General features: G+C 49.0%; 1 protein-coding gene across 4 annotated transcripts in view; it reads right to left on the bottom strand.

Annotated features, from left to right (window-relative positions):
* Window positions 1-6,688: 6,688 nt before the first annotated feature.
* The window catches only part of Msi1 (musashi RNA binding protein 1), a 21,720-nt gene continuing 14,881 nt past the window's right edge, over window positions 6,689-13,527 (bottom strand). Inside the window, exons 11-15 of one of the 4 annotated variants that reach the window (XM_047561525.1) lie at window positions 12,251-12,307; window positions 9,399-9,467; window positions 8,469-8,656; window positions 7,962-8,025; window positions 6,689-7,117 (exon numbers count right to left, since the gene is read on the bottom strand). In XM_047561525.1, coding sequence (XP_047417481.1) covers window positions 7,984-8,025; window positions 8,469-8,656; window positions 9,399-9,467; window positions 12,251-12,307 — 356 coding nt within the window. In that variant the 3' untranslated portion in view covers window positions 6,689-7,117; window positions 7,962-7,983. The remainder of the gene's footprint in view (window positions 7,118-7,961; window positions 8,026-8,468; window positions 8,657-9,398; window positions 9,468-12,250; window positions 12,308-13,527) is intronic. The other 3 variants (XM_047561526.1, XM_047561527.1, XM_047561528.1) reach the window with 3 other exon arrangements.

Here is a 13,527-nt window from a genome sequence, read left to right as displayed (position 1 = left end):
GCAATGCCAAGTGCTTTGGGCAGTGAGGTTCAGGCCAGGTGCCCAAGTCCAGGAATGTATGGGCTTCCGGATGGGGGCTGCTGGGCCTGGCAAGGGTGGAGGACCAGGTAAGTAAGTCCAGTGGACACAGATAGGGCAAAAGACCAATGGGGTGAGGCCAGGTGGTAAGGTCAAGAAGATAAGGCCAAATACTGAGGCCACCTCAGTAAATCCAGATGGTTAACACCAGGCTGGTCAGGCCAAGAGTTTAAGGCCAGGAGGGAAAGGCCACGTTAGGTGTTGGCATGGGGGTGTGGGCAGCAGAGCTGGGCAGGGTGTACAATAATGGAAATATGGCCAGAGGTCTGTCTGAAGAAATGGCCAGGTGGGCAAGGCAAGAGGTAGTTAAGGGCAGGGAGAAAAGACCAGGATGCTAACACGGGTTATTATAAGGGTGGGTGATTCAAAATGATTTCCTAAGGGCCTGTTTTTGAGGCAATGAGACAGGAACGTAAGGTAAAGTGGGTAAGGGCTCAGGATCAGGCCTGGGGCTAAGGATAGCCCATACTGTCGGGGGAAGAAGGCCAGTGGGGAAAAGCTAGGAGGAATGGCCAGGTGAGCAAAGTTCATGGGCAAGGCCACCATGGAACATTTAAGCCCTAGAGCTTAAGACCAGGGTGTGAAGGGCAGCTAAGTAAAATATAAGTGGTCAGCACCAATTGGTGAAGCTGTGCCAAGGGTGAAATACTCAAGTCAGGTGGGCAAAGCCCAGGTAGATAAAGGTGTGAGGATGTGGTGGGAGGTGGAAGTGTGGACAGAACCCAGGGTGGAGGAAGTAGAAACTCTAGGGAGAGTCGGGATCATGGCGCGGTTGACCCATAAAAAAAGCAGGTTAGCACTGGGAGGGTGGGTCGAGGATTAGAGGCCGGCTCAGTGGAGATAGGTGGCCCACACCAAGTCCGTATGGCGGTTTGGGATGAAGGGATTAATAAGGCCAGGGTTGTTTGGGCAGGGGACTGGGGCACAGGTGGGGTGCCCGGAGAATAAGGAGAGGAAGTCCAGCCAGGACAAAAGTGCCTGTGGGGAGGGGCCAGAGCTTAAGGCCCCTTAAATAAAGATAGGCCAGTTAAATAAAGATAGTGGTAAGGGCCAGTTAAGCCGGGTGTTGACCAGGCGCCTGGAGGCCAAAGCCAGTGGGCAAAGCCAGGTGGGGTTGTGTGTGGGGATGTGGTTGGGGACAGAAATATGGTTAGGCCATAGGGCCAGGGGAGTAGTGCTTTTGGATAAAGCCGTGAACAATGGCTTGGTGATAAGGTAAACTGGCTTAAGCCAAGAATTAAGGCCAGCCAGGAAAGATGAGGACTCAGACCAGGCAAAATAAGTGGTAAAGCGCCGGCGTCATGGGCGTAGGACAAGGACCAGGTACACTAGGCCAGGGGTGTTCGGGCACAGGGCTGGGGATTAAAATAACTTTATATATATATATAAATATATATATTTAATATATATATATATTTAATATATATAAAATAACTATATATATTATAATATAATTATATATATATAATTATATAATGTGTATATATATATATATTTATAGTTATATATATATATATTTTTAGTTGTTGATGGATCTTTATTTTATTTGTTTGTATGTGGTGCTGAGAATCAAACCCAGGACCTCAAGCATGCTAGGCAAGCGCTTTACCACTGAGCCACAACCCCAGCTTTAAAATAACTTTTAACTTTTAATCCTTTCCATATAATTTAGTTGATCCTTCCTAACTTAGCACTCTGGCTAGTATATAAGTGACCACCACTGCCTACTTCTTTTGAGGTTTTTTTCTTTTTTCTTTCTTTTCTTTTCTTTTTTTCTTTTTTTTTTTTTGGTGGTACTGAGGGTTGAACCCAGAGGCACTTTATCACTGAGTCACATCCCCAGCCCTTATTAATTTTTAAATTTTTATTTATTTATTTTGTATTTTATTATATTTATTTTTGGTATCAGAGATTGAACTCAAAGGCATTTAACCTCTGAGCCACATCTCCAGCCCTTTTTTTTTTTTTTTTAATTTTTAGTTGTATATTGATACAATACCTTTATTTTATGTGGTGCTAAGGAGCGAACCCAGTGCCCCATGCATGTGAGGCAAGCGCTGTACCACTGTTCAGCCCTTTTTTAAACATTTTATTTAGAGACAGGGTCTCACTTATTTGCTCAGGGCCTTGATAAGTTGCTGAGGCTGGCTTTGAACTTGCGATCCTCCTGCCTCAGCCTCCAGAGCTGCTGGGATTACAGGTGTGTGCCACTGTGTCTGGCTCCTTTTTTTTTCTTTTTTTTTTTTGAGAAAGGGTTTCACTAAGTTTCTTAGGGCCTCACCACGCTGCTGATACTGGTCTTGAACTTGTGATCTCCAGCCTCAACCTTCTAAGTCACTGGGATTACAGGCGTTGACTCTGTGCCTGACTTTTTTCACATTTTTATAGATGCATTATAGTTGTATGTAATGGTGGGATTTATTGTTACATATTCATGTGTGCATGCAATATAACAATATAATTTGGCCAATATCACTCCCCAGTATTTCCTCCTGCCCTTCCCTCCTCCCTCCTCCTGACCCCTTTCCTAAATCCTACAGATCTCTCTTTGATTTTCAAGAGATTCCCACCACCTTTATTTTCCTTTTTCCTTTCTAGCTTCCACATGAGAGAAAACATACAACCCATGACCTTCTGAGTTTGTTTCCTTTAACATAATGGTCCCAAGTTGTAACTATTTTCCTACAAATGACATGATTTCATTTTTCTTTATGATTGAATAAACTCCGTTGTTTCTATATGCCACATTTTCTTTATCCATTCATCCGTTGATGGACATCTACGCTGGCTCCATAGTTTGACTATTGTGAATTATGCTGCTATACACATGGGTCTGCATATATTGCTATAGTTTGCTGACTTTGATTCTTTAGGATAAACACCGAGGAGTGGTATGGCTGGGTCATGCGGTGGTTCCACGCCTTGTCTTTTGAGAAAACTCCATACTGATTTCCATAGTAGATGTACTATTTTACAATCCCACCAACAGTGTAAAAGTGTTCCCTTTCCTCCACATCCTCTCCAACTTTTATTATTGTTTGTATTCTTGATGACAGTCATTCTGAATGGAGTGAGATAAAATCTCAGTGTAGCCAGGCACAGTGGTGCACGCCTGTAATCCCAGCAGCTTGGGAGGCTGAGGCAGGAGGATCTCAAGTTCAAAGCCAGCCTCAGCAACTTGGTGAGGCCCTAAGTAACTCAGGGAGACCCTGTCTCTAAATAAAATACAAAAAGGGCTGCGGATGTGGCTCAATGGTTAAGCACCCTGGGTTCAATTCCTGGTACAAAAAAAAAAAAAAAAGAAATATATATATATAATATATATATATTATATATATTATATATATCAGTATAGTTTCGATTTGCATTTCCCTAATTGCTAATGATGTTGAACGTTTTTTCATATGTTTGTTGGCCATTTGTATTTATTTGAGAAATGGCTATTTAATTCATTTGCCCATTTATTAATTGGGTTAATTTTTATGGTGTTTTTTGAGTTCTTTATATATTATATTCTAGATATTAATCCAGTCAGAAGAGAAGTTTGCAAAGATTTTCTCCCGTTCTGAAGGTTCTCACTTCACATTTCTGATGGTTTCTTTTGCTATGCGGAAGCTTTTTAATTTGTTGTCATCCCATTTATTAACTCTTGGCATTATTTCCTGAGCTTTAGGGGTTCTATTGAGAAAGTCATTGCCTAAACCAAGGTGTTGGAGTATTTACTCTGTTTTCTTCTAGGAGTTGTATGGTTTCTGGTCTAATTCTGAGGTCATTGATTCATTTTGAGTTGATTTTTGTGCAGGGCAAGAGAGAAGGGTCTAGTCTTGTTCCTATACACCTGGATAACCAGCTTCCCCAGTACCATTTGTTAGAAAGACTGTCTTTTCTCCAATGTTTTCGGCATCTTTGTAAAGGATCAGTTGACTGTATCCATGTGGGTCTATCTCTGTGTCTTCTATTCTGTACCGTTGGTCCATGTGTCTATTTTAATACCAGTACCATGCAGTTTTGTTACTATAGCTCTGTAGGATAATTTGAAGTCACGTCAATGTTGTGATACCTCCAGCATCACTTTTTTTGGCTGAGAATTTCTTTGGCTATTCTGGGTCTTTTGTTCTTCCAAATGAATTTTAGGACTTTTTTCTAGTTCTGTGAAGAATGTCATTTGTATTTTTATGGAAATTGCCTTCAATCTGTATAGTGCTTTTGGTAGTGTGGCCATTTTTAACAATATTAATTCTGCCTCTCTATGAACATGGGAGGTCTTTCCATTTTCTAAGGTCTTCAATTTCTTTCTTCAGTGTTCTAGTTTTCATTGTAGAGGTCTTTTACCTCCTTGGTTAGATTTATTCCTAGTTTTTTTTTTTTGTTGTTTTGAGGCTATTGTGAATAGGATTGTTTTTCTGATTACTTTCTCAGCAGATTCATTGTTGGTATATAGGAAAGTTGATTTTTGAATGCTGATTTTTGTAACCTGCTACTTTGCTGAATTTATTAGCTCTAGTAGTTCTTTTTTTTTGGGGGGGGGGGGATCAGAAATTGAAGTCAGGAACCCTCAACCACTGAGCCACATCCCCAGTCCTATTTTGTATTTTAGAGACAGGATCTCACTGAGTTGCTTAGCACCTTTTGTTGAGGCTGGCTTTGAATTTTCGATCCTCCTGCCTCAGCCTCCCAAGCCACTGGAATTACAGGCAGGTGCTACCAGCCCAGCCTTCCTTTCCTATTTTTGTCCCTTTTATTTCCTTCTCCTTCCTAATTGCTCTGGCTAGAATTTCTAATACTTTATTAAATAGGAGTGGTGAGAGTGGACATCCTTGTCTTGTTCCAGATTTGAAAGGAAGTGCTTTCAGTTTTTCCCCACTTACTATGGGTTTGGCTTTGGGTTTTTCATATACAGCCTTTATGATGTTAAGGTAGTTTCCTTCCATCTATCCCTAGTTTCTTCAGTGTTTTTATCATGAATGGGTGTTGAATTTTGTTGAAGGCTTTCTCTGTAGAGTTTTCACTTTTTTAATGAAGATGTCCACACTATGTAAAACTTGCATTAAATAAATGGGTATACTTTTCTTCTGTTAATATGTGAAAAGTCAATTTAGTCCTTGGACCCATTAGGGACCCTAAGAGGATGGAATTCTGCCACCCTTGTACAGGAAAATGAGGTATCCTGGGGCACTGTGACCTGAACACATAGAGACAAACTGCTCACAAGCTCAGCACCGTTTTCAAATAATTTATTAGGAATTTAAAACTGAAAATAAAACCTGGAAAAAGAAGTTACAGATGTGGAGAGAAGAGACACCGGAGGGTGGTAACTTGCTGGCTTCAAAACACCATGTAACATCTTTAAAAAAAAAAAAAAAAAAAAAAAATGTCCCCAAACAAATCAGAAAACAGAATTCCAGGGCCCTAAGCCCATGGGTGGGCCCAGTGGGGTGGGAAGGTCAAGGGATGGGATGAAGAGGGAAGCTAAGTCTCCTTGAACTCAGCTCAAATGTGTAGAAAATTAAAAATAAAACCAATAAAATGCAGCTTCTCTTTTATTAGGAAACATTAAAAAAAAAAAAAAAAAAAAAAAAGGAAAAGAAAAGAAAGAAAAAGAAAAAACCAAACAGCCGCGCATCTCAGTAACAAAGATTATTGCTTTGTGTTCTCAGGGCTAATAGGTTAAGCACCTCACACGGACAATTAACTCTCCAAAGGGTGGATGGATGGGGTGGGGGCTCTGATGGGGCAGGGAGCTTAGTTAGGCCTCCGGCTTCAGGCCTGGGGGAGAGGGACACAGAATGGGGACAGTGGGTGGGCACCAGCCCTGCCACGCCAGCCGGGTCTCCCTTCGTATTCATACCCTGAGCCGCTTTTTCCTTTGAAGGGGGCTCTGGGGTAAGGGGCTGCCAAGGGCCTCTGGCCACAGGACCATCCTGGTGGGAAACTTCAGTGAGAGAATTGGGGGTTCCCTGAGAAGCCCTTTGCTTTCCCCAGGCGTCTGTTCCTTACCAAAGTGCCCCCAGCTTCCACTCACGTGGAGTGGGGGCTCAGAGCAGAAATCGTAAAGGTCCAACCTAGGCAGGGGACAGGGGAGACCTTTGGAGAGCTAATTCCTTTCCAGCAGTGGCTCTGGGCAAGCCCTTCTCTTCCCTCGCCCCCACACTGGGTTTTCGGGTGAGCAGGCCCAAGGCCTTGACCCGAGGGCCTGAGAGAGTGGGCCTGCTGCGGCCAGGCCAGGCCTGCAAGCTTACAGTAACGGTGTCTGAGGAGGGGACAGAAGCGGGGTGGGGGAGGCCTTTGCCCTGTGGGGTCCGGGCAATGCCCTCACCCCCAAGGGGTCTTAGAGAGGGGTGGGGGCTTCACCTCACAGTATTTACATATGATACAGGACGGGATGGTTCCAGGGGCTCGGCCTGGCCTACCCGCAGCCCTGCCCTCCTCTCCAGGGCTGGAGGGAGGCGGCCAGGGGCCACACCCACATAGACACTTTGTTCTCAGCTGGTGGGGGGCACCTGGCCCCTTGCCCCCTGCGGCCTGGGGCTTCACATTCACAAACCTAGAAATAGTTTAAAAACGGTTTCTTAACAATAAAAAAAAAAAAAAAAAAAAAAAAAAAGGAACAAATAGAGGAGGGGAAAATCAGAATAAAAAACAAGGGTAGGGGCTGCGGCCTGTGGCAGGCTCCCTCCGCCCTCACTCTAGCTATGCACAAATACAAAAGCCTTCCTGGGGGCGTGTCCTACAGGGGCGCGGCGGGAGGAGGGGCCCGCGAGAGGGGAGGGCCACAGGGGAGGGGCGACCGGCTAATCCAAAATAAATAAAAGCGGGCAGGGGCCAGAGGCAGGTGGGAGGGGGCCAGGGCAGAAGGGGAGGTTAGTAGGGGAGGCCAGACGGATGTCGGGGCAGCAGGGCAGGGGCCGGGGCCCAGGGAGTGGGGGGCAGGCAGTAGCATCCGAGTCGCTGCAGGGGGAGGGGGCGGCGGCTGCGGCTGAGGTGTCCCCACCCCCTCGCTGGCTCACTCGTGGTCCTCTGTCAGCTGCAGGCTGGGGCGCTGGGAAGACATTGGCAGGTTATAGGGGCCTCTGACCCTGCCGGTCCCTATGGGGTGGGGGTGTCCCCAGAACACATACACCCTTTCCCTCAGTTCCCTTCCAGAAGAGCTTTGTCCAGACTGCTTTCCCCAGATTCAGAGTGGCTGGATTTAATCAAATGTCTCCTTCTCTCAGGGGACACCTTTGAATCCTAAAAGAGTCCCTCATACGCTATTTAGGATTCTCCCACTTATTTGCTTCACTGTTGTCTGGGGGGATGAGAGAAAACCTCATCTCACTACCCCAGAATAGGGCTTAACAGATATTTGCATGAAAGAGGTAAAGAATGAAATATCACCAATTCACAGGGGGCCCCACCATCCCCACACTGATGACTGCACAGTCCATGTGCCAGGGGTATCCTATTTTATAGCTGTGCAATACCCCGATGTAGGTACACTAATGTATCTAATCACTCTCCTTTTGATGGGCATTATAATTATTTGCAGTTTGGGGGTATTTTGTTGTGTCTTTGTTGTACTGGGGACTGAACTCAGGGGTACTCTACCACTGAGCTACATTCCCAGTCCTTTTTATTTGAGATAGTGTCTTGCTAAGATGCCCAGGCTGGCCTCCAACTTGCAATCCCCCTGCCTCAGCCTCCAGAGTCGCTGGGGGTGTGCCAACATGCTTGGCTGAGCAGCTTGTCCTATGTTCACGCACCACTGCTAGAATAAATGACCGTCTTCCCCAGTAAACTACGGTTCTGTGATGACAGGGACAGGATCTGTGTCCCAGATGGGATCAACCAGGATCAGCTTCCCCAGTGCCACCCTTATCCCATACCTGTTCCCACCTTCTCACCTCCTGCCACCTGTCCCCTGCTTCAGTGGTACCCATTGGTGAAGGCTGTGGCAATCAAGGGACCCTGAAAAGAAAAGAATTAGGCTCCTAGAATCCTGGGGGAAATGCAGAAAGTTTAGGGGCTCCTTCTCTCTCCCACAGGAAGTCCCAGATGAGGCACCAATCCTTCTCTACCCTACTGTAGACTGGTTAAAAGATTCCAAGGCAGGGCCTGGGAAATCTGAGCACCCTGGTTAATGCTAGGACACCTCTGAGCTAGACTCTAATCTCAAGAGATGGTGTGACTCCACCGGCACACCTCGGAGTCCACCGAATGCTGACATATACAGGGTGACATTAAACGTCTACTACACCAGTGCTGTCCTCCACTGTTCCCCATCAGTGAATCTTTCTTTCTCCATCCATCCTCTCTTTGCCCTACCTTTTGCCAGAGAAGACAAACACCTCTCCCTCCCTCACTTTGGGGTCTCCCAAATGAGGTGGAGGCAGCCAGACCTGGCCACTCACCCCAAGACTGTGGCCAAAGCCGGTGCTGGGGGCGGGGCTGGCGGCACTGATGTAACTGCTGACCCCCGAGTCCTGGTTGGCTGCCCCATAGAGCTCAGCCATGGGGCCAGGGCTGGTGGTCCCCAGGAAGCCCCCTGTGCGGCTGGGAGTTGAACCTGGAGGGGGAGCCATCGTCCAAGGGTGAGAGCCTGGCAACCCAGAAAGAAGATGGTGATAGCCCCGGTGCCCACTGTTGCCCCATGGCACCCCACCCAACCTCTTCCCCCCTGGCCTTGACCCCTGTATCCCAGCAATCCTATGGGTGTACCCCATGGAGATCTCTCCACATTCCTTTACCCCCCACCCGACCCCTGGCCCCCATCACCTCCAGTCTGCTCGCTGAGTAGCCTCCCTTTGAGCCCCTTCAAACCTGTCCCCAACCCACAGCCCAGTGCATTTTCTAAACCTGACTTCTGTCACTCTGCTGCTTGAAATTTCACTGTCCCCCTCCCGACTCCTGCACCCTCCCTGTGCAACTGGCCTCCAAGCCTCTGCACAAGCTGTGCCCCGGGCTAGAAACCCTTTTCCTCTTCTTGGCCTTTAAATCTCAAGTCAAGAGGCCCTTGGCCCGGGAAGCCTTTCCTGACCTTCCTCAGAAGCCCCAGCTGGGAGCTCCCTCTGGCACCTGACTCCCCCCAGAGCAGCAGAAGCATCCTTTGGTGTTATGGCCTTGTCCCCAACAGCCTGTAAGCCCCAGAGGGCAGAAGCCCTGTCAGTGTCAATCCTGGCTGGCTCACTGGTGCGGGTACGACACCCAAGCCCAGTACACAGTAGCTACTCAGTTAACACTCAAGTGAATAAATCAGTCCCTTTATTGAGGGACAGCAGTGGCCACCTCATCTCCCCACTGCCATTCTCTGCTCCCTGCACTCCAACCCCAGAAGGCCTCACCTGTCCCTCGAACCACAGCTGCCGCCGCTGCTGCCGCCGCCATTGGTCCATAAGCAGTGAGAGGAATGGCTGAAAGAAAAGGTTTGGGCACCTCAGCGTGGCCAGAGAGGGGCAGCGGGGGAGGAAGGAGACCCGCAACCTCTGGGCAGAGGCTCTTCCTCCTGACCCTGTCTCAGTGCATCCCCAAGGCCAAGGCACACGAAGCTACCTTGGGCCACCATCCCATGCCCTGATGTGATGGGTAGAAAAAAGACAGGAAAGAAGAAAGCTTCCCAGCAAGCAGCTCAGCCTCAGTTTCCCCCCGAGACTCAAAACGATACACTGGAGCAACCTGTGACTCACAGAAGGTGGCCCCTTGAGCTGTTTGAGCATTCAGTGCGGATGCCCCTTCTCCTTATTAGCACCCTTGGCACAACACAGGTCATGTAGCCCAGAGGTGACCAGAAGGTTATGTCCCTCTTCCCAGCCAGTGACTGACTGGGTGGGGATGCAGAAAGCCAGGCCCAATTCCCCAGTCTGCCATCAACTCTGGTGCATCAGGGCTCCAGAACTCCCCGTGGAGCAGGCTGAGGGCAGACTCCAGCGGAGGCAGAGCTCTGCTGTGCTGCTTCTGCTGTGTGTCCTGTGTCTCTCACTCCCCTTCTTCCGAGAGCACCCCTCAGGGCCTCCCTGGCCACCCAGTCAGTAAATCACTCCTTCCCCAAATTCTTTGAGCCTCTTTTCAAACTCTCTTCAGGCACAGGGACCTTGCAGAGGGACCTGGCTCTTCCCTTGTCTGTTTACCTTACCCCCACCCAGACACCTCACACCTTTCCCTCTACACAGCAGGTATTTAATAACTGTCTGCTGGAGGAGCAGAAGCCACCTCTGCTTAAATAACCTGTTGGCTTGAGCAGGGAACTCCCTGAGGCTGAGGCGAGTATCCCCACTGCGGCCCCAGAAGGGGCTCCAACCCCTGTCAAGCAATGGTCTTTCAGGGTTTTTTGCATTTGGCAAGCCTTAGGCCACCATGCTTCCCCCCCAAAAAAGTGCCCCTTGGGACTGTTTGGGTGACTCTTGTCTTGAAATGGACAGACCTGGGGCTAGGGACCCTAGACAAGGCCCCCCAGAATCCTTGGCAAAGTCATTGGACTGGAAGATTCAAAATGAGGACCTGTAGTTCCTGCATCCTGGAGGACTCTTTCCCAACCCCTTCGTACAGCTGGTTCCTTGCCACTCAGAAGTCACCTCCTGAGAAGGCTTCCTTGACCACCCTCCCTCAGGCAGTCCCTTGGCCAACCCTAACCCCTCAGGACAGCTTCCTGCTCTGTCTTCCCTGGGGAACTTCTCACCCTCATTTACCTCTAGAGTATCAGCTCCCAGAAGACAGGGGCCTTGTCACTTCATTCACTGTAGTGTCCCCAGGGCTTGGGCCAGCATCAGCACTGGAAATATGTACTGAATACATGAAGGAAACACCCAAGTCCCCTTTTCTCCATGGCAAGAGAAAAGTTCGGACCCTGGATTCCCCAGAGTTGCTAGGCCCAGAACCTACTTCCTCCCTGGCCAAGATGACAATAAAGAGGACACCTCTTGGTTGGTCTGTCGGGGGCAGGCTGGGGGCTGGGGGCTGAGGTCTGTTTTTTGGCCCATACCACAGAGGGAAGGCAGAGAATAGCCAACCTTAGCCAGTGCTTATCACAACTGTAAACAATGACTTCTTTGTATGCCATTTGCTTTCCTGTCTAGCCCGCATGCTCTGTGAGAGCAGGGCCTGGCTCTCTTCTGTCCCTGTCTGCTCCCAGGGCCTGGTGGCACATGCCGCGCATAGTAGGTCCTCAATGCATGGTTCTTACTGAATTAGAAAGGAACTGCCCTCCTCCCCGATCGCTGTCAACACCCCTCTGCTCAAGGTAGAGCCACTGTGTCTTCTGCCATCAGGACTCTCCTCCCTCCCCTTCCTTTATCCCATGTCTCTCTTCCCCCGCCCCCTTCCTGGGGGAACCCTGAGCACCCCTTGGAAGGAAGGTCTCCACTAAAGCAGCATCCATGCTCACATCCTCCACACACGGCCAGGATGGGGGAGAGTCTAGGGGTGGGGTGGGGTAGAAGCAGATGGGACAGAGAAACCCCTTGTAGCCCCCTCCTGTGTACAAAGCCCACCCCCTCGGCCCCGCCCAGCTCTGCAGCTGAGCTGCTTGGCTGGAGAGAAGGCTCCAGCTGGAGAGATGGCCCCCAATGGCCAAGCACCTCCATCCAACTTTCCCAGCAGTGACAAATGGGCAGACCTAGGGCCAGATTTGGCCCTTGGATGGGTTTCATTTGGCCCCGGGCTAGTTTGATCATTTGGAATTTGTTGTCAGTATTTAAAAATGATCGAAAAATTCATAGGAAAGCAAAAGGTGGGTTTCTGGCTTCTCTAGAAAAAGGAGATGGGCGAGTAGTGGGTGTGCGTCCCCTTCCACCAAGGACGGGCTCGCAAGGAGCGCAGGCATGCCCACCGCGCATGTCCAGAACTCCCCCGCCTCCCCGCCAGGGCCCGCTCGGCTCTGAGTACGCGATCCTGGCCGCTTCACTGCTGGATCCCAGAGCTTCTGTGGTGCCTGGCGCACGGGAGGTGCTGGGTAAATATTTGCCAAATGGGTGAATGAGCGATTTTGCCTCCATCTGTTTGGCTTGGCCCTATACCCCACCCTTAAGGGCAACGCAGCCATACAGACTGGCCAGTGCCCAGGCGCAGTCTGTTGTGTCCTCCCAGCCAGGGGCTGGTGGGCAGGAGAAAAGAGTCCCACCGGCTCTCCCCAGGAAGGTCTGTGGGCCCTCCTCTTTCTCCCCATGTGGCCTATGAGATGTAGGAAATCCGAGCGACTGACCTGTAAGCTCGGGGAGGACTGGGGCGCTCGGGAGAGGGGTCCGCTCTACACGGAATTCTAAAATGAAACGTAAAACAGCTTAGGAAGAAGTACGGGAGGCCCCTCAGACATGGCCCAGGGAGGACAAATGTACCCACAGGGACACTGGGTGAGGGGACAGGCCATGCACAGGACCCAAGAGCTGAGGATGGGGAAAGAGAGTCCCCAGCAGGGAAGGGAGGGAAAGGAGACACAAAGCAGAGAAATGGAGAGAGAACACAGGTAGAGTTGCCACCTAAACCCTAGGCGCAGGGCAATGCTGGCGCCAAGACTCTGGGTACTTCTTTAAAGGGGCTGCGGAGAGTGCTCACCTAGCATGCAAAGGGCCCAGGGTTCAAACCCCAGCACCACCAAAGAGAGAGAGAGAAAAAAAAAAAAAAAAAAAAAAAAGTCTTAGGATGGAACCAAAGACACCTTCCAGAATCCTCTGCTCTCTCTCTCTCTCTCTCTCTCTCTCTCTCTCTAATGGGGAGGAGAGAGCTACAGAGGCAGCTTGAAGAAAAATAACCCTAACCCTAACCCTTTCCTTTCTGAACCTGTTTTCTCATCTATGAAATGGGAATAATCATTTCTCCCATGGAATTATTGGGAGGATTAGACAACATAATGTATATAAAGGATTCCAAGTTAAATCATAGCCCAAGGGGCAGAGGATACAAGTGTTTAGGAACCCTTCAAGTAAAGAGGACCAAAAATGGACTGGGGGGTGTAGCTCAGTGATAGATCAATTGTCTCAGGTTCCATCCCCAGCCCTGCAAAACTAAATAATAAGCAAATAAATTGCCTTGCAAAAGTTTGATATTTGTGATCATGGTATCTCCCCTGCCAGGTAAGTATAAAAGTTTGATATTTGATATTTCAAAAACAAATTGAATAGTACTACATCATGGAATAGTCCAGAACTTTGTTGGGCTTCCTGATCCTTTTTCAAGGTCTAGTGTTACCTTTATGTTGAATTACAAACCAAGGTGTTGATTATAATGCTTTTAATTTGTTTCTTGGCATTTAGAGTCTCAAGAGGGCCTGTGTGACCTTGAAAGGGCTCCGCAGAACACCTGGTCATTGTAAGTGCGTCCCTGAAGGCACAATGCACAATGATCCTTGGGGAGGGTGACCCTGCTGCCAACCTGGTGTCCTCTTTGGTGGAAGTGGCAACCCCAGAGTTGGGGAGGGGGGGACAGAAGGCAGGAGGCAGGCAGAGAAGGACCTGGGAGAGAACAGTGCCATGCAGGGCCACA

Source organism: Sciurus carolinensis, chromosome 8 (genome assembly GCF_902686445.1).
Source record: "Sciurus carolinensis chromosome 8, mSciCar1.2, whole genome shotgun sequence".
Lineage (NCBI taxonomy): Eukaryota > Metazoa > Chordata > Mammalia > Rodentia > Sciuridae > Sciurus > Sciurus carolinensis.
Note: the sequence above shows the minus strand (reverse complement) of the source record. Positions and strands in the feature narration are given on the sequence as shown.